This window comes from Leuresthes tenuis, unplaced genomic scaffold (assembly GCF_036924035.1).
Source record: "Leuresthes tenuis unplaced genomic scaffold, fLeuTen1.0.hap1 SCAF_8, whole genome shotgun sequence".
Lineage (NCBI taxonomy): Eukaryota > Metazoa > Chordata > Actinopteri > Atheriniformes > Atherinopsidae > Leuresthes > Leuresthes tenuis.
The window spans coordinates 22,254,373-22,273,959 of record NW_027325362.1 but is presented as its reverse complement, the minus strand read 5'-3'; the positions used below and the strand labels follow the sequence as shown (position 1 = coordinate 22,273,959).

Genomic DNA, 19,587 nt, shown 5'->3' with positions numbered 1-19,587 from the left:
AGATGGGTATTAAACCTGCTATCTTAGTTAAATAGAAACTTGATTATTAAATAATTGATAATTATATAGATAATTAATTATTTTTTTCACACAACTGTACAGAGGTATTTGTATTTTATTTTTTACAGTTGTTTTTTTTTTGTTTCTTTTTCATTATCTATCTTTAGAATTCTTTTAAACTTCAAAACAGCTGCCCAAGTATTTAGTAAAAGGATCTGATCACAGTGTAATCATTTAGTTAATAAGGCCTACTGAGGGAACAAAGCTCAGTGAACAATGTCATTTTTCACACTGTTTTTCTCTTTTTTTTATCCAGTGGATATCACTAAGAGAGTTACTTACTCTCTGTGGACGGAGGCTGGCAGTTAATGAGTTGTGGGCTCTGTGCTACACCTGCCTGTCATCACTGCAAACCTACATTGACTTTCCAGGTGATTTTACCCAGGTCTCTCTCTAAAACTGGAGAGTAACTACACTTGCAAGACCCGTATTGTTTATTTAAGATGCGACTTTGACATTATGTCACACTGTCCTTGCTCACCAATTTGCCCTTGATTTTTCATCTTTTCCAGCTTATCTGTGCCTGGACACAATGTATGTGAACTGCAAGGGAGAGGTGCTTTTTCTGAAACCTAAAAACATAGGTAGGTATGATTTAGCCACGTATTCACTTTGTATATTTTGTCTTTTTTTCCCGTTTGTGTAGCATACACACTGAAAGCCACTTTTTCAAACAGTGCATGAAGCCAAACAACGTAGGGTACAGAGGGTTTTCACTCAAATAACTGATGCTCAGTTACTTCTCCGTAGGTTCCCAGGATGATTTTTATCTTGCACCTGAGTATCAAGAGCACGGTATTGTAACAGAGAAGGTATGTCTATCTGAACTGCTTTCATTTCATTTGCTTTCAATGATCTGCTTCACCTGCAGGGTTTTCCTCGTCTTCTTTCTGTGCCCAGGTCTGCGTTTATGGGGTCGCTGCTATTCTCTGGGCCACAGCCAAGTTCAGCTTAGCGCCCAATCAAAAGCTGGCGATGCCTCGCAAACTGAAGAGGCTGCTCCTGGAGATGGCGAAGAGGACGCCCATGGAGAGACCCACCATCGTTATGGCTCAAAAAGTATTCATTGGCATTAAATGTTAGCGTGGGTTGGGTGCCAGACAACTGACACTGGCAGACTGCTCTTTTGTAATTCCAATCTTTTCTGTGGAATATCTAGTTTGAACTCTCACATCCGAGAATAGATATCTTTTTTTTCTTTTCAGAAAGTGATGGTACAAAACAAATTACATTAGACAGTTTAGCATGGATCAAGATTTGTGCTTTTTTTTAGTCCACCGGGTTCATTACAAAACAGAAGCTGAGTTGTTGGAAAGCATACCGGGAACAAACACTAAGTTAAGTCCCTAGTTTTCTGTTATTCCTTGGAAAATTCTCATATTTGATAAGAAAACCTACATCGGTATTAAATTGCTTTTTTGCAGCTCCTGTGAAGTGCAGTTCAGATTTTCCACTTATCATAGTTACATTTTACAAGCTTCCAAGCACTGTACCTGGTATTTTGCAAATGGACCACAAGATTACCTCATTTTTTCAAAGGGCATAAAGCTAAAGATCATACTTTTTTCTCTTTAGACTTTATGTACAATTATTTTTATTATTCCAATGACCCTGACCTCAAAAACTGTATGCGGTCTAAGCAAAATTTGAAAGGCACCCTTCATTGTAAGTAACCCTTTGGCTAGTATCACCACTGGAAAACACTTTTTTCCCTTTAGTTGCCAGTTAGGAAATTTTAACCTTGTGCTTGAGGGTTTTATGCTCATTCTTTCTTCCTGAAAGCTTCTGTGAGATTTTTGGGTCATTTCTTTTACGGTCTAGATTTTTTTTAAAAGCTATTTAGGTCAGGTAACCTCAAGGACCATAGAAAAGCTTCAGGCTGCACCTCCTGAGGCAGTTGTTTCTGGAATTAGAGTTGTGTTTTGGATGATTACATTTTGCACTTTGACATTATTTACTGAAAGACAACTAAGCCAAAATACAGAAGCAGTGTGTGAAAAACTGTATACACCCCATGATTCAGTAGCTTGTAGCACCAGTTTTAGCATCAGTGATTAAAGTGATCATTTTCTGTCACGTTGCTGTGGAACAGTGGGCCAAAGCTGTTCGTTTCTTCACCTCAATTATATTTAGGAACAGTAGTTTGTCCGCAGCTCTCTTCATGTCCCATCACAGCAATTTTAATCAGATAGAGGTTGGGACTTTGGCTGGACCATTGCAACACCTTGATTCTTTCTTTGTATTTTATTTTTTGGCCAGGCTGTTGTAGAGTTGCTGCTGTGCTTTGGATCATTTTTCTATGGCATGACCCAATTTCAGCCAATCTCTAGCTGTTGGAAAGATGGTCTCGCATTTGACTCAGTGACTCCAAGGTGCTGAAGTCCTACTGCTGCAAAACAAGCCCATATCATTACCACTGCACCACCATGCTTAACAGTTGGTATGCGGTGTTTGTGCTGTGTTTGGTTTTCACTTAACACAACACTGTGGGTTTTGGTCAAATATCTCCACTTTTTTCTTGTCTTATTGTTCAAAAAGTCAGAAGTCTTGTTTTTTGTTCAGATGGAACCTTGTAGACCTGAGCCATGTTGCTATGCTGCCATGCACCTAGCTGCTACTTATGCTTTTAATTCGAATAGAATCAGCAAGGGCCACTTTCTTTTTCCCAAGCCTGCGCATAGAAAATCTTATAATCTTATAACTACTTTGCATTCAGTTATAATGTTAAAAGAGAAGGCATTTTCTCTTATTCTCTGAAACCCTGACCATTTCATATGCTTTTGATATCCAGATGTTTGTTTTTTGCCATTACATTCACTTTTACTCTGTCCTCCTGCATTTACTTTCTATATCTTGCTTTTTGGTCTCCTTGCAGAAAGTACTTTGAATTGCATTTACTTGGATAAAAACTTTGAATAGAATGGGCAGATAGTGCAAGTTCAGAGAAGGCAAATTCCTTTTTAATAGAAATATATTCAGGATTTAAATATAGATGATCCAGTTTGTCAAAGGGCTCTGGCATGTTGTCAGCAAAGTACTCTCCTCATCATTTAGTCTTATTGGTATGGAGCCAGTAAGTGGTTATAAGTTTTCTAAATCCTTGTTTTTCTCTTGGATCTGTTCCAGAGCTGCCGTGACAACTTAGCACGTCAGGGGACTAATGCAGAGACCGTCTGGAGTAACCTCATCAGCAGAGTTCACCCGGTAAACTCTCTACCGCAGATTCTTTAATGCTGTTGTATCTTTGTCGGGTGTTATTGATCCCCCAATGTCTGTCTGATCTTCTTAATGATTTTTGTCGTGTTTTCTTTCAGCCAGCCTCAAAATCCAGTGATGCAGAAGATTGGAGGTCAACTGAAACTCTGTGCTCGTGTGAAGAGCCTGCATTAAACAGTGGTAGGACAAGCTTATTAAACTGTAGATGACCCTCATGCAGTTTTTTTTATCATCTTACAATATGTTACAATGTATCCTAAACAGGATAAACCAAATATTAGGATAGTCATTCTTGCTGGAGATCCTGTCAAAGTTACTTTATGTATAATCTTCATGAATGAAGGAGATTCAGTCGATGCAGCTGCAGAGCAGCAGCCCTTCCAAATATTATACACATTTTGCATAACTGAACTATGTGTTACGCATGAGACAATATCTCTGATATTGTATCTGGCATTGTTGTGACCACATGTAGGCTTTGTTCCCATGGCCACTGAGAGCCGACTGGCTCCTGTGCCTGGCCCTGTTCCCCACAGCTATCCAGTCAGTAAAGAACTCCAGCTCCCAGAGGCCTTCACTTCCAGCGCCACACACTTCACCCCCATTATCCTGACCAGTGAGGGGAAGATAGGGGGGGAGAGTCGAAATCTAGAAGCTGCTGCTGAAGGGTAGGACGTTATGAAAAAAATGTGTGTGTGTGATCACTGCATGTTATGTTGAGCGGCAGAGATGCAACTAAATATAATTTTATATTATTGAAAGGAGCTGTGCAACAGACAGAAAGAGAGCAGCAAGAGTTAACTGTGCCCAAAAGAAAAAAAAAGAAAAGAGTCTGGCACATAGCCTCAGTCATCCTCAAACTGTTGTTTTTATCCCGTTGGCGTTTGTTTGGATTAAATTGAGATTGTATGGCATTTAATTAGGAAGCCAAAGCTCAGATGAAAGTATTTTTTTTTTTCTAGTTGGCTTTTGTCAGCCATTTTCCCTTCTTTCGGCCTAAATTATGTCAAATTTGATAAACGTATAGAACGAGTGTGTTGTAAATCTGAATATCCATATATGCAGATTAAGTTGAGTTGAAATAATCTTATGACAAACATGTATATCAAAAATGAAAAAAACAAGGTCATGCATCCCTTAAAACATTAAGGGATTGCTTATTTTACAGGACTGCGGATGGATTTACAAAAAGCAGTGATCACGTCATGGAAAACCGCCTCCATATCCCTGCACCCCCTGAATGCCCACGTCAGACTCAACCTAGTCCACAAACACTGACCAACTGTCAGACAGTCGTAACCGCTTCTACAACTTCCAGCAACAAGATGCTCGTGGACTCTCCTTCAGCCCGCCTTGAGGTTTCTCTTCCTCTGCCATTATCTGCCAACCTCAATGGCTGTGGCATTTTCAACAATTACCTCTTTCGGCAGGATCCCACAACAGGACACCTCTCATTAGTGCCCGTGCAGGTCAGGGCACCCGAGTCTCTCCTTGGGCTGGATATAAATCTCTCTTTGGTCCCGCAGCCTTTGCAGGAGCTGATAACCGTTCCAGAGAGCAACGATGGTCTATTTATTGACTGTTTGAATGTGCCTGTGACAGCTGGAGCCCAGAAATATGACTTGCCATCATCTAATTTCAGTAGTAGCTCAATCATTTCTGACAGCTCCCTGGAGCACACCGTGCACAGAGCATACAATGAACAAACAAATCCAATAACACAAGGTGAGAGCCGGTTTGTGGCGAAGTCGGCCCCTCCCAAAGTCCACCCTGCCCTACAGGAGGTGATTGACCTGCTCAAAGGAGAGTTTTCACTCAGTGGATATTTAGACAATGGGCATGAGGACATTGCCATGGGTATGTATCTTTATGCTGAACAGTTTGAATGAGAACATTGAAAAAGTTAGCTAAAAGTGGTAAATTTGCAGCATCAATTCAAAATGTGTCGTACATGAATGGTTCAAATTAGATTATATCTGCAACGGGAGATACTTTTGCAAAGATATAAAGGGTAAAAGTGAGTTAATCTGTGTGGAGAACCAGGAAGGATTTGGAACCACTGCGGTATGTGTGGATTTACATCTGTGTTCACAGTATTGTTCATATAAGATGAAAAAATTCGTATTATTCAGTCCTACGAATAAGACTTGTTCGACTCTCTTACTTACAGAGAAACGTCACAGCGGTCATACAGTAAAAGTTTTTAACTTTATTCATAAATTCATGTTAATTCAACTGTTTTTTGGTTTCTTTTTTGTATACAATCATACTAGAAATCAAACTTAAAACATTACTTTGGGAGGTTTCCCAAAAGTTAATTCAGAATATGCCAGCAGATAATGAAACTATACACATTTGGTACTACAGAAACAAAAAGGCCTGTGGCTAAATATTACCACTTACCATCCAGGGCACAATTGAATTTGGATTAAATGACCCCAAAAAAAGGAACAACCTACTTCATCATCCTGTCTCAAACTGACATCCTAATTTGAAAGTTACCTTTTGCTCTTTTTCCGAGGGGAGTACATCTTCTCTTTGAAGGACCTTCAGTACCATGTGTTCGCCAGCATCGTGAGGGAGAAATTCAGTGATCTGTACTGGGAGGATGACTTGCTGGGTGTGTTGCACTGCCTGGTAAACTACAGCCCATCTACACTGTGAGCAGGACTTTTCTGTATTTTTGTTCTCCTTATACATAATTATTCATAAAGTCATCGCCGCCCGTCGCAGAGCTTGTTTAGATTTAGTTTCACGACTCCCTTCAGTTCGGTTTACTCAGTAAAAAGAGCAGGTCAAAGTGTCCAGGTATTGACAGCAGTTCATCCTGATGAATGATACACGAATCAACTAACTCCTGTACACTAACTGATACTGTGTGATAAGGGCGCTCCTTTTTTTGTGTGACCTCTTGACACCTGTCACCTACAATAGGAAAATTCCACCACTGGGTTTACAAAATGAACAGATGCATCACTAGTGAATACCTCAGTGATTTATTTCATTAGTTGTATGATTCGGCATAATTCAGCCATATTGCTTTATTTGCCAATTTTACGCAGGATTGATCAATGCTTAATGAATGCCAACAGTTGGAATCCGGTTGAATATTAAGTCCTTTTATGTTTTTGTATTTGACAGACACTTTAATCCAAAGCGACTTACACTGGTAAGGCAGGTAGGGTAAGGGGGTCTTGCCTGAGGACCCCTGGAGGCTTTCATGTAGGGGATTTGAACCCAGGTCACCCACATGAAACACGTGTGGTGGTAAGATTGCCACCACACTATCCAGTGTTAAACAGTGCTGTCTCAAGCCACCTCTCATTTCTTTATACATTTCCAGAAAAACAGAGAATAGGTGCAATGATTATTTCAACATAAATGTAATTGCAGTACAAAGTGTTTAAAGCTACAACTTAAGATTGCTTCTTTCTTGGCTGTCTGTTATCTGTACACAGAACACTGGTTCACCGTTTGAGTTGGATGCCTTTTTTTATGCTTGAATAATTGTGTTAAAGTACTTAATAACACTTCTCTCTGAAAATGGTCCGCTACAAGGACTGAACTAAAAAAAGAAATATTGAAAAAGCAGCCAATGTCCAAAGAAACACTCTAAAAGACCTTCGGAAACTGGAGAACCACTTCTCAAGACGACTTTAAAGATTACAAGGAAGTCTTGCAAGATACAAAGAATGTAAGAGTGTATAGCTGACATATTGTGGATTTTTTTTTTTGAGTGGATGCAGATGAATGGAAACCAAATCAGCAGATTAATTGAATTAGGTGTTTTATGGACAGCTACAGAACAAATCCATATTCTGGAGACGGGGTTTACAGAAAGCTGACAAGAAGCATCTGATGATGAGCCACCTGGTTTCAGATGTGAATATTCATAGGTTGAAAAATAAATTTGCGAGTCTGTGTAATTATAGGATTTCTTGCCTCTTATTCTGCCAACACAGTCTTTTCAAAACGCTGCCAGTCCCCTGGAAGTGATATTTTTGACACCGTATTTTTAAACCAGCAAATTTTAACCCTTCAAACCCTACTTTGAGTGAAAGCTTTCCAGTGTTTTTTTTAGAGAAAAATAAATTTATTGGCAGTAAAAACACTGGAGATTGCACTGCTTTCATTTGCATGACCTTTCCTCCGCTGCACACTTACATATGCATGTGCACATCCATACCCTGCATTTAAATGAGCATTAATACAGTGTGCACTTCACAGGTAAACTACAGTCAGCAGCTGAAGTGGTCCCTATGGTAACAGCTTTCCAGTGGGCTTTATAGTGCAGAGGAGAATTTCTGGTGATGGTGGAGACGCATGTAAACCCCTATCTGTATTGTTACTGATATGCTTCCACTTAGCCCTGGGGTGAATGCATATAAAGACATTTATACACTAGCTAGAGACAAGCAGCGGCGCTAGAGCCTGTTGTCTTTTCATCCAGGCGTTGCCATGCTCTCGTGCTCAGGGCAGTTTGTTGAGAGACTCTTTAATCTGGGGTGGTGGGGAGACATCACAGCTTTGCAGACAGATAGACTCGCTTCTCCTCTGGCTGCAGGCCTGTTCACAGGGCGCAGCTGCAGACGGTTATTTTCTCCACTGTTCCAGTTTTTTTCTGAGGGTATTCAGGGAGGACTTTATTAATACATTGTCCGTTCAAACCCTGTCGCGGAATGGGTGAGGATAGCTTTGTGGTTTGAAAAGATGTTAATTTTGTAAATAGGTGTGACTGAAATGAGTTCCTTGTTTGTGTTCTGGGAGAGGGCCGTTGTGTACAACTGTCAATTCTTTTTTTATTTCAACATCAAACATAACTAAATGCATATCATCATGTGCTAATTGTCGCTGGCTGTGAACACTCTGCGTGTTTTCTGTCTCCTAATGCACCCCTCGCAGTGGCTCTAATGAGCAGTCTCCATCAAAGGCTGTTAAAAGGGCAGCCCTCACCCAACCCTTCACAGTCAGCTTCGGCAGAGGGAAGAGACAAGTTTGCCCGCACAGCTGTCTTGACCTGAATGGAAACATTCGCACATCCAGTCCTGTCGCCGGGGATTCTTGGGAAGGAGCCGAGGCCCGCTCCTGCCACCGGAAAAATGCGACTCTGCTTGAGGACTTTGAATTGAGATCAGAGCAAAGTCAGCGCTGTACACGTCAAGGTAGGAGGCTGACCTGCACGCTCACATCTGTGCTTGTTGTTTACAGTAGCATCTGGGTCATTTGGTTAGGTAAAATGCAGAGTTTTGATCTCATGGCCATTTTAGCTTTAGATTCCACTAAGTTTTTCACTAAGAGTTTATAAGATATCCAGATTTGTTCCTAGAATCTGATAAGAATCTCATAAAATTCTCAATTGACGAATTTTGTATTCATAATGTCAAAAATGACACAGACAGGAAACAAAAAGCTGCAATACATAACAACTGAAATTAGTAAATCAGCGTTATGGTTCATTTTACCTGATGTTTTTGGGGTTTTTTTGTTTGGTTTTTTTTTTTTAAAGGAAGAAATTCCCTGTCCTGTCCAGCAATATGGCAGCAGAATTATAATCTGAATACCGTTTTATGCCAAATACATTTGTTTTGCCAAGGGAAGCTTTATGAATGTAAAGCTCCCCTTGTTTCCATGTAATAGTGCTGAACCCGACAGGGGACAGGCAAAGAGGGACAGTAAAGAAAAAGAAACAGGAAAGAAATATGAAGAAACGTTCTGAGAAAACAATGATAAACCAGACAACCAGCCACTGCACCTGCAGAAACCAAACAGAAGACGTCTCACGGCCTCTGTGGGAATTTCAGGTGGAAAACCGCCATGAGCACCTGTAAGCAGACAAACCGAGAAAACAAAACAACAAAAGTACAAGCAGCAACAACACCAGCAGCAACAACACCCCCCCCCCCAGCAATCAGAAGCAAGCAGAAAGGACCCCAAGACCCAGGCCACCAGCAGCCCCCACGGAGCACAGAATCCAGGAAGTCCACCACAGGGACAACCACGCATCCACCCAGAAGACCGCAGAGGAAGCCCCCGGACAGAGCCCCCATAAGCATAGGGCAGAATCAGGAAGACAGGGAATCAGGGTTGACAGCCCACGCCCCGCCAGGTCCTCGCCACCCAGCCTCGAACCCGAGCGCCACCAAACCCCCCCGCCGGTCCATTACCTGAGAGGGCCATGCACCCCAGGCAGCTGAACATAGTGGGCCAGCGCACGCCCCAATGCCCCCAGCCAAGTGCCCCGGGAGCCAAGACGTGCCCACAGGCGAGTGCAGCTGCGAGCAGTGGGGAGAGGCGAGGTGAACAAATCTTAACATCTGCATTGTAACCATCAGCTTTTAAAATGGTTATTAATGAAACCCTAGTTCTATAACTTGTTCACATCACTTGCTCACGAACAACGACAAAAAAGGGGGCAAACTAATTTAGCATCCAGTGAACGATTCCAAACTGAATCGCCAGCAGAGCTGACGCATGATGGTTGGCGATGCATCTTTCCGCAATTTTAGCTGATAAATCAGAGCAGAATGGGCTTTTTGGGAACGATAGGCCTTTTTCTAGGTATATACAGCTATATTAGTACATAGATATATGTGTACCCTGCTTCCTGCATGCTGTGATGGACAACTATTTCTGTTAAGGATGACTTTCTGAGATAATTAGACTTGTTTATTATTTTTGACTGGACTGTGGAAGTCTCAATAAGAGTCCACATTTGCATGATACCAAAAAAATAAAATAATAAATCATTGTGGAACATCGTGGATCAAATGGACTTTTAAAATGCACGCAGAGCTTCTCCTTTTGGGCTTTGAATCAATAAACTCAATCAGGCCTCAGTGCTCTGCGCACGCTCCAATGTTTTATCTTTTTGCATCTAAACTAAAAAAAACAGTAAAGTATGTGTTAATATTCTCCATAAAGTTTCTTTTGTGTGACGGCTAAAAGCGAGGTCCAATCAAATGGCCCGAGCCAGTTGCTGCGGGATTCTTGAGGGCATCTTGTACTTGTTGGAGCAGTGAAAAGTAAACATCTCCCTCTCAACGGTGAAATGAAAACACTCCACTAAAGAACAAATACGTCTTATTTGTGACTTCGCTGTGCAACCGCTGGACTAATAGCACAGGCTTTTTTTTCCATCTCCTTCCAAAGTAAACAATTTATGGAGACGCATTAAGGATTTATAAATACCGATAGATTAATTCCTTCTTCCCCAACTCCTGTGTGATGTTTTGATATGTTTCTCTTTACATGCCTGCTGACTGAAGTCACGAGTGCTATGAGTGGCTGTTGGATGCTCTTCTTAAGCTTGCAGCACATTCATAAGAGTCCAAGGCATGCTAGCAAACCCCAAAGAGTTTCTCTTTCTTTTCTTTTTTTTCCTTCCTTTTCTGGAACTCATTCTTAGCCAGTGACATCCACACACACACTTGCATATGCATTTGTTGTGCTCTTAAAACACCCCAGATATGATATCTTGTTTACAAACAGGCTCTGAAAAGATGTGCAAGATAAAAAGAGAAAGGTAGTGATAGAACTTGAGCTTGAATTGCCGGCAAGCTCATTTGTTAAACAATGAGGGCATTGTGCAGCTGTGGCAGGGTTAGCAACAAATACCCCCAGCGCTACTCTTGGGTATCTCTCTCTGTGTTCTCTAGACAAATCCAGTTTGTTTTTTGTGCTTTCCATGTGATCCAGCCCCCCTCGCCTTCTCTTCACTCTCTCTCTGCTGTTTCTGTTTACCATTCGAGGTGCGAACGCTTACAGTTGGGACTCTGGGGTCATGGAGGGAGGAGATCATTCAGCGGGTGGCAGTGATGAAAGCCCCTCTGAAGCCGAGTTTCTGTCGGGGAGAGAGGAAGGGCTGACGGGAGCCCACGACGAGCAGATGAGTCCAGACTGCTCGGATGACATGGAGGACAGCGACTCTCTGGTGTCGGAGCGGCTTCTCTCTCCTGGATCCAGAGCAGGCGGCACGGGCCTCGGGTTCAGCCCGGCCTGGGCTCTGGCCTTCTTTGGAGAAGATTGTTTTAGTCCAGAGGTGATCGAGTACGCCTTGAATCTCGGAAAGCACACAGGATCACCAAGTCTGGATGTGAAAGCACAGGTGGGTAAACCTGTGAAGGCAGTGAGTCATCTTTGACCTTATCCACACGTGTCTGAGCCAACATGTGACAGCATGATTTATTTATTAGGTTCTCTAACACTTGCTGACATCTGTTTTATAAAGTATGTTTCTGTAAGATATTTTGCATTGCGTTTTTATGATTTGATGTAAAGGTTGCTAATGATTCGACATATTTTGATTAGTGTACCGTCGGCATGGAAATAAAAGACGCTTCATGTGTTTCCATCAAATTGTCCTCTGAAATGATTGCCCAAACACTTTTATGTTTAGAAACTGTAAAGTAAAAATGCTTTGCAGTATTTAAATCAAGTGCTTACCAAATGCGTTGGCTGACTTCATAGCATCAGCCATTTACCTGGTCAGCTCTTTGAATTAAATTCAGGAATTATTTTCCTGTGTCTAATGAAATGGGTCACGGTCAGGATTTGGGGTAAATGGAACGACAACATGTGGGGGGCTTAAAGATAATTGGCATATTATTCCCCCTCTAACTGGATCTGAATATTAATATGTTGAACTTAGCCTTTGGCAGAGGAAGTTATTATCATTTGCAAAAGAATATTAATGAATAGTCTTTGTGTTTACACACTTTGAAGGCACCCCTGCTTCCTGAGAAGGCTCGTGTAAGAGATGATAACACACCTTAAAAGCCGCGCTGCTGAGACTTCTCACTCGTTTCACTTCAAAAGAGCTGTTATGTTCTGTTGCCAGGGTGAAAAGACAGAGAGGGAGGAAAAGGAAAGAAAAGAAGAAACTCTGGCCCATACTCAGTAGAAACACCCGACGGCCTCTTCCAGTGAAAGGCATGTGGTACAATTTTAGGGCCTTTGTATGATTCTGTGTGATCTCCTTTGAACAGGAACTGCAGCAGCAGCTGATAATTGAGACGAGGAATCTAAAGAAAACGAGAAATTTCTACCAAAAACTGATTCAGCAGGAGAGGAGAAACAAAGGTTGTGTGCTCGTTTTAAAACTTCGGTATAAAGACACCCGTTGTTTCCAGGGCAATCAGTAAAATATTGCATGTGTGCTACGTCCTAAAGGCTCAGAGACCAAACTGATGCTCTCCAAACTCAAGTCGCAACTTGAAGAGCTCAGATCAAAGGTGGCCTTCTTGGACTACGTGAAGAAATACCTTGAGGTACCGACTGCTCCCAGCACTCTTGTTCCCCAACACATCTGCTTCTTTTAACTTCTGATAACATTTCTGTCACCTCTGCAGATCCTGAGCGTGGACCAGTGGGGTTTGGAGGTTTCTTTACTGCCCTCCTTGGCTGTCTGTGGACGTGAGTCGTTGGGCCTTCAATCATCCGAGGACCCCTCTGTTCTGAGCTTTGGACCCAGCAAAGGGAAGATCTCTCTTCAGACGGGGTCTCCTCTGGGTCTCATGGCTTACCTTTACGCCAGGTATTATTGATAAGGGTAGGGCTAGATATCTGATTTTCACCACATGATTATTGCTGCCAAAGGAATTCAAGATAAGCAATTTTTTTACCGCGTTATCTCTTGAAAACGTATAGATAACATTTAAAAAATATTGCTATCAGACTAATTCATTTTGTTTTTGTTCTTGAGATATTGTCTTATTTTGTTTAGCAGTTGATTTATGCATGAATTGGAAGTGCATAACTTGCATAACTCGTACAAAAAGGATTCTGCATTCAATGATGCTTTAATTCATCAGCTGATGATGTATTCTCTCGCTGTTTGGGAATGTCTAACAAAATGATTTGACTAGAATGACCAACGTACAGCAAGACGAATACCTTTTTTTTTTTTTTTTATCTGTAACACAGCCATGCTAATAAATCCCGAGGGTGGGAAAATACTCACGTTTACTTTGGTTTAGACTTCACAGTCCATGCACATTAAATACATCATTGATTAGTACCAAACACACTTATTATGTTGCATGTTTCTCTTTCTCTCGTGCTCGCCAGCTCAAATCAGACTCGTAATGTTGTCATTTATGGTTATAAAGTGTTTTGTTTAATCATCGGGAGCTTTGTAAGTTACTATCCGCGATTCTTATCTGATCCGCAGACGGTGACCTCATCACTGCCTCTCTGAAGTCAAACTTCAGTTTAAGTAAAACTTATCAGCTTCAAGTGCATCATCCTGTTGGTTTGATTTTAACAGCACCGATAAGAGTTGTTTTCTAGTTGGTGCTCTCAAAATTGGGCTAACTCCACCGCTATCTAAATGTAGTAGGATTTTAAGCATTTTAGTCCAACTTAGGTTAGAAAGTTACTGTGCTGCTTTCTGAACGTTGTTCTTGATCCTTTTCATCGCAGACATGCTGCCATGGAGGGCTACATTCAGCAGTTTCTGTATACTTATCGTTTCCTCTGCACTCCTGAACAATTACTGCAGTTCATCGTGGATAAATTCATCAGTGCTGCAAGGTGACATGAAGCTCTCCACTGACATCACAATGCACAGAGCATAAAGTGATTACACATGTTTGATGATGATTGTTCCCTTTTGTTTTCTTTCCCAGGGAGGGTCCGGATATGTCAGGTGACAGTGAAAGGATCTTCCATCGCAGTTTGGACCTGCTTCAGCTCTGGATAACAGACTGTAAACTAGTGGACTTCCCACCAAAGTCCAGCCTCGTGGATATGTTGGAAAACTTTCTAAATACAGAGGTAGCCGCGGGCATTTTGATTTGGTTTTGCTTTTCACAGAAATTTTTTTTCTGAAGTTTAAGCTCCTAAAGGTCCTCGACTCAATCACACAATCATTTTAACTGGCAACAAACATCAAACCAACCCCTGTTATCACTCTTAATGCTGATCAGTCACAAGATTCACAGACAGCTCTCAACAAGTGCCCTCATGTGCGTGTGTTTGTCCACAGGTGATCCCTGTAGACAGCCAAGGTGAGACCCTCCTTACCGCTCTCCACAGCCGTCAAAGTATGGCTACGCAAAGTCAAGAGAGAGGCAGCCTGTTCAGCTTTGATGAAGATGATGATTCTGTTTGTTTGCGTTCGTCCACTGAGGATCTCAGCAGGAAGGTCAGTTTTTGGCCTCTTAATGTGTCAGAGTAAGTCTTTAGTTAGCATTTACATATGTTAATTATAGCCTATAGTGAGTACCTGCTACTTGAGTCACAAGCTTATCTTCTGTGCTTCTTTGGAGACGTTTAGTGTATCTTAAACTGTATCGCTGATCAAATCCACATTTACATTGTAGCAGCAGTCTGTGGCATCCTAGAGTGTTTACATCATTCAGAACATGTTTTGCCACATTTTCAAGTTTAATCTGAACTTTACAGTGGAGGATCTCACGTGTGGTGGAGCCTTCTGCTTCCATGTCTAAGGACAAGACCTTCTCCATTGCTGCTGCCCTGCCTGTGCCCTGCTATGGCTCCCTCATGCATGACCTCTCCAACATCTGCCTGCAAAGTGAAGAGCGACTCCCATTCAGCCAAACTGAATGCAGCGCGCAGCACATAGCCCAGCAGCTCACCCTCCTGCAGCAGGTATGATCTTTCTGGTGTTTGGTACGTCTCGTAGTGTTGTTATCTGCTTGAACCACTAGAGGGAGGTATGCCCCTAAAAATATGCAGCAATGTACCAGTTTGTTAACCTCAGATTTAAGTTCGAGTTCTAACTCATGCCATGCAGGAAATATTCCAAGGATGCCACCCGGTTCATTTCCTCAACTCCAGAATACAAGGAGTCAGAGACAAAGTCTTGAGCCCGAACAAGTAAGTACAAAAAGTACATTGGCTGCTTTAAGAGCTCTCCCACCATGATCCCACAAGGATTTCTCCACTCATTTGCTTTCGATCTTTACCTTTTCCAAGAATCTGCATGCATCAAGTGTATTTTGAATAATGCACTTAGTGTTTAATGTTTTTTTGTTTGTTTTATAAGACATCCTGTCAATCTAAAAACATGAGTATCATATGTTCTGAACAAAAGTTTACCCCAACTCTTAATAATGGGAGGAAGATGACTTTTTGTGTTTCATTACCAACCGTCCAAAATGCACAGCACAGTTTGGACACACATTCCGTACTCCTTCATTTTGAATAAATAAGCTTGTCCAAACTGGCGCTGAGTAAGAAAAATAGGCACATAACACATTTTGATGTTCTTCAACCACTAAATTTTATTTATTGTTCTTGTTGCTAACCTATCAGACTTTTTTATTACTCAGTGGTAGTTCCTGGGTTTGAGTTTCAAACTGTTTTCCTCACCCAGGAATGTGTCGCAGCACATCCCACCAGCAGAGAGCAGTAGTGTGCATGCACAGGAGGGGACGCCTTCGGACAGCTACCTTCATCGGCTGCTCTCCTACACCGACAGTGTCACTAACTGGATCTCTGCAGAAATAGTCATCTGTGACTCTGTCAAGGTGAGAGGAGGGAAGTGGGAAGAAAGGCCAGCCTTTCTGTGTCAGATAATGGCTTCAGTCACAGACTTTCCTCATCAGTAATGTCTTTTTCTTTTTCTCTTGTCTCATGGCTGAACCGTTTAGACTATCAGGAGCGAGAACATATAAGTTTCTCTCACCTGAACGGTTCTTCATTAAATGCTTGCATAAGCTGTCTTTTATGTCTTTACATAAGCTAAGAAAAAGTTGATGAAAAATGAATTATGACTGCTTTTATGTAATTGTCCCTCAGCTGCTCTCTCTTCTCACTGAACGCACTTGACAAACGCACTCTGCTCATGTAAAACCTCTGTGTGTTTTTCATACTGTCTTAACCAACACTTCAACAATTGACAGGGCATTTAAGCTATAATTTGTGCTTTGACATGATCTTGAATTTCCATCACTGTTCCGTTACTTTGAAGCAGTCAGTACACTTTGTTTTGGGCAAATACGTTTTTAATGATTTCAGCTGCTTCAAATGTTTACAATGCTTCAGCTGCAACTGCAGCTCCCATTCAACATCTCAGATGCCATATTTTGCACTGTTCAAGGTGTGCACATGAGCACTTATTAGCATCAGTAACACAAATGTAGAGCACAGTGTTCACGGCGTACTTTTTTGACATATTTTGTATTTTGCGTGTGTTTTTCCAGTGAACATGATTCATTATGCAGTCAGCTGTGAGGAAGCTCTGTAAAGAGGCACTTGATTTTTGCATTTTGCTTTCTTCAACACTTTTCTCAGTTTACCAACCCCCCCTTTTTTTTTTCTCATCGCAAGCTCTCCTCTCTTGCAGACACAAGTTGCCTTGCTGACCAAGTACCTGTGGGTAGGAAAACACTGCTACGAATCGAGAAACTTTGCCACGGCCATGCAGGTCCTCGGAGGTCTGGAGAACATGATTGTCAGGCAATTACCAGTAAGGCTGCATATTACGAATTCCTCCTAACACAAATTCTAAGCTTGTCTAATAAGTCAGGTGCCCTCGAGCTAAATGTTTTTTTGTTTTTATTCTCCAACTGTGATCGAGCTTGGATGGTATTTAATTAGTTTCACAAATGGGAAATTAACATTAATGAATTCAAATAACATGTGGAAAAATGTGAGCACGGTGTGGGCATGAAAAGGAGTCATTAAAAAAAACCTCACGATTAGAGGCAGAAATTTCCATGTTCTCATCTGAAGGAAGGTTATATTCGCTGACTCTGCTATCACATGGAGTCCTCTGTATAATTTGCCTTCATTTTGGTGATGTTAAATGAAAGAGCCTCCTCTTCTTGCCAACAGGCTTGGAAACATCTGGCTTCAAAGGTGTGCGAGATCCTGGAGGAGCTACGAGCCGTGCAGGTGTGTGTGTGTGTGTGTGTGTGTGTGTTTGGAACTGAGGACTAGGATGTCCACATGTTGTGAAGCTGGGCTGTAGGGCAAACAAATCAATAGAAAAACAGCTTCGAGCAACATACCTGTGCTCTGAGAGCTTACAGCTGGCTCTCCCTCTGAAAGCTGCCCTTGAATGTACCTGATGCATCAAACAACAGGCATCACTTCCCAACTTTGTTGTTTAAGATAGCAGTCGAAGAGACAACATTATAACAACCACAACACACAGCCTTATCATTACATAAAATGTCTTGGGTTTTTTTTTGCTGGAGGAATTAGTGTCTTTCTGTTTTTTCTTTTTGTTTGTTCGTTTGTTTTTGGGTTTTTTTGTTTTGCTCTATGAAAAAATGATCCCGTCCTCAGGTTTTTCTGAAGAGTGATGATCTGTGTCTTATGGGTGGAGAACACATGAGGAAGAAGCCCACGTTGCCCTCGGTGCACATCCTGGCTATGCATGTCCAGCAGCTGGAGATCGGTGCATTCACACTAACTTCTGGGGCCTACAAGTGGACCAAACTCAGGTACTCTTTGGTTGCAGTAGATAACCAGGGATATCCTGTTCCTCTTAATGGTTCTGAAAACTAAAGTACTGCCGACAGCCCTGTGCAAGAGTCATGAGCCACCCCTTATTTCTTTATTTTGCTGTAGTAGTCGCCTTGAATAATAGGTATCCAGACTTTCTAAAGGTCTCAAAGTTCTTTAGGTTTTTTTTTGGACATTGGCTGCTTTTTCACTCATTTTACATCCAGTCCTTGTACCTGATTATTTAAAGAAAATGTTTTGTGGGGTTTTTTTGTTGGTCAAAGTGCTTAACACTGGCCTATGAATTATTCAAGGATAAAAATGGCACCTAACTCAAGGGATGCACCCGTGTTGTGTCTACTCATCACATGAAAAATTAATTATTACTTAAATCTTAAGCACCTTGGTACCGGCAGCCTGTCGCAAAGACACTAAATTTGTTCGCATTTCTTTAGTTGCATAAAAAAATAGATAGATGGCACAGTTGGACACACAAAATAGTATTTTTGCAGTAACAAGGTGATTCCTAAAGACTTGTAGTGTGTCCTTTAAAAAATAAATGAGTAAAACTAGACAAGTGGAGGACAAAAGTAGTGAGACATAAAAAAAAAACAATTTACAGCAGATGAGCAGTATCTGAAAGTGGTGTCCATGAAAGGGTAGCTGTTAAGAAACCATTCTTAAGGAAGGGAAATGGGGGGGAAGGCTGATGCATGCAAAGTGACTCATCAACTGGACTGAAAATCAGACTGAAAAAAAAATGACAGGAAAGCTTGTCTAAGAGGATTTAGGCTATATTGAAGATTAAAGGTGCGTATGCCAAATATTGACTTTAAAATTCATGAGAATTGTATAAACTCTTTATTTTAACTGCTGTACTTTCATTTATGTTTGCTCACGTTTCAATAATTCTCATTTTCTTGGCAATATGTAGAAAAATAAGGGGTGCCTCAAGATTTTTGCCAGGTACTGTGCCTTCAAGGACTTTTTTATTTTTCTGTGCATCCCACTGACAGTTGGAACTCTCAAGCAATGTAAAAGCTGAAAGTCTTTTTCAACCCAGCTTCACTCCAGGTGTTGCAGATGTGTTTGTTCACAGCCCAAGAAACGTACTGGGGTCACAGTAAAGGCTCTAGAATTGTAAGACAGCAACATTTCACACATTGTTTTGCGTGGCACAGCTTTGATGTTACATAATGTCTTACTCTAGACAGGTTATTTTTTATTTTCAGTTAATATTCAACCTAATATATCAGAAGCAGCCTTTGCTTAGAGGCTAGCAGCAAGTTGAACCTGATGGTCACCACAGGCTCGCTTTTTACACCGCTAAATGTTTTTGTGTATCTGACAATGACAAACGTTCCTTCAGTAAGTTTCACGTTATAAAAACTGCAGGTATGGCCTGATGTCCAGAGTCGTTATTACACATTTTTGGAGTGAGGCTGCGTTGTGTATTTTATTTATTATATTTAGACTAAGCCACTCTAAATGCTGAAACATTTTTAATTTCAGAGGACAAGCTGCCGGACACAATATGTCTGCTTTTTAATTTGAAAATCTATTCTCAGCACCCAGCTTGAACTGAAATGATTAACTTTTTTGGCCTCTAACCTGTGATGTAACAGAGACTGCATGTATCCATGTCACAGCACAGACGGGCTCTCCATCCTCAACAATGTGAAACAACGTGAATGGGAAACTTTCTATTGTCAAACTCCACGTATTGATCCTCTTACACAGGCTCAAATATCCAATTCTGCTGACGAGAAGTACAACACATTGAGTGCGAGGGGAATTTTAGTTGTTGTTAGTGATTTGGATCAATAGGCTTGCAACATTGATGATAAATAGTAAATTTAAATGTTTGATTCTGATTTCATAGGATTTCTTACACAT

General features: G+C 41.3%; 1 protein-coding gene across 3 annotated transcripts in view; it reads left to right on the top strand.

Moving 5' to 3' along the window:
- LOC140313359 (kinase non-catalytic C-lobe domain-containing protein 1) overlaps positions 1-19,587 on the top strand; it is a 42,127-nt gene that overhangs the window by 17,044 nt on the left and 5,496 nt on the right. For 2 of the 3 annotated variants that reach the window (XM_072391433.1, XM_072391434.1), the window contains 23 exons: positions 317-431; positions 573-644; positions 811-872; positions 961-1,119; positions 3,187-3,264; positions 3,375-3,456; positions 3,752-3,944; positions 4,445-5,133; positions 5,798-5,936; positions 8,179-8,438; positions 11,025-11,380; positions 12,261-12,354; positions 12,445-12,542; positions 12,624-12,808; positions 13,696-13,806; positions 13,902-14,049; positions 14,261-14,419; positions 14,680-14,886; positions 15,032-15,114; positions 15,614-15,767; positions 16,586-16,708; positions 17,077-17,136; positions 17,533-17,690. In XM_072391433.1, the coding sequence (XP_072247534.1) occupies positions 317-431; positions 573-644; positions 811-872; positions 961-1,119; positions 3,187-3,264; positions 3,375-3,456; positions 3,752-3,944; positions 4,445-5,133; positions 5,798-5,936; positions 8,179-8,438; positions 11,025-11,380; positions 12,261-12,354; positions 12,445-12,542; positions 12,624-12,808; positions 13,696-13,806; positions 13,902-14,049; positions 14,261-14,419; positions 14,680-14,886; positions 15,032-15,114; positions 15,614-15,767; positions 16,586-16,708; positions 17,077-17,136; positions 17,533-17,690 (3,785 nt within the window). Of the gene's footprint in view, positions 1-316; positions 432-572; positions 645-810; positions 873-960; positions 1,120-3,186; positions 3,265-3,374; positions 3,457-3,751; positions 3,945-4,444; positions 5,134-5,797; positions 5,937-8,178; positions 8,439-11,024; positions 11,381-12,260; positions 12,355-12,444; positions 12,543-12,623; positions 12,809-13,695; positions 13,807-13,901; positions 14,050-14,260; positions 14,420-14,679; positions 14,887-15,031; positions 15,115-15,613; positions 15,768-16,585; positions 16,709-17,076; positions 17,137-17,532; positions 17,691-19,587 lie in introns of those variants that run through there. The other variant, XR_011917035.1, reaches the window with a different exon arrangement.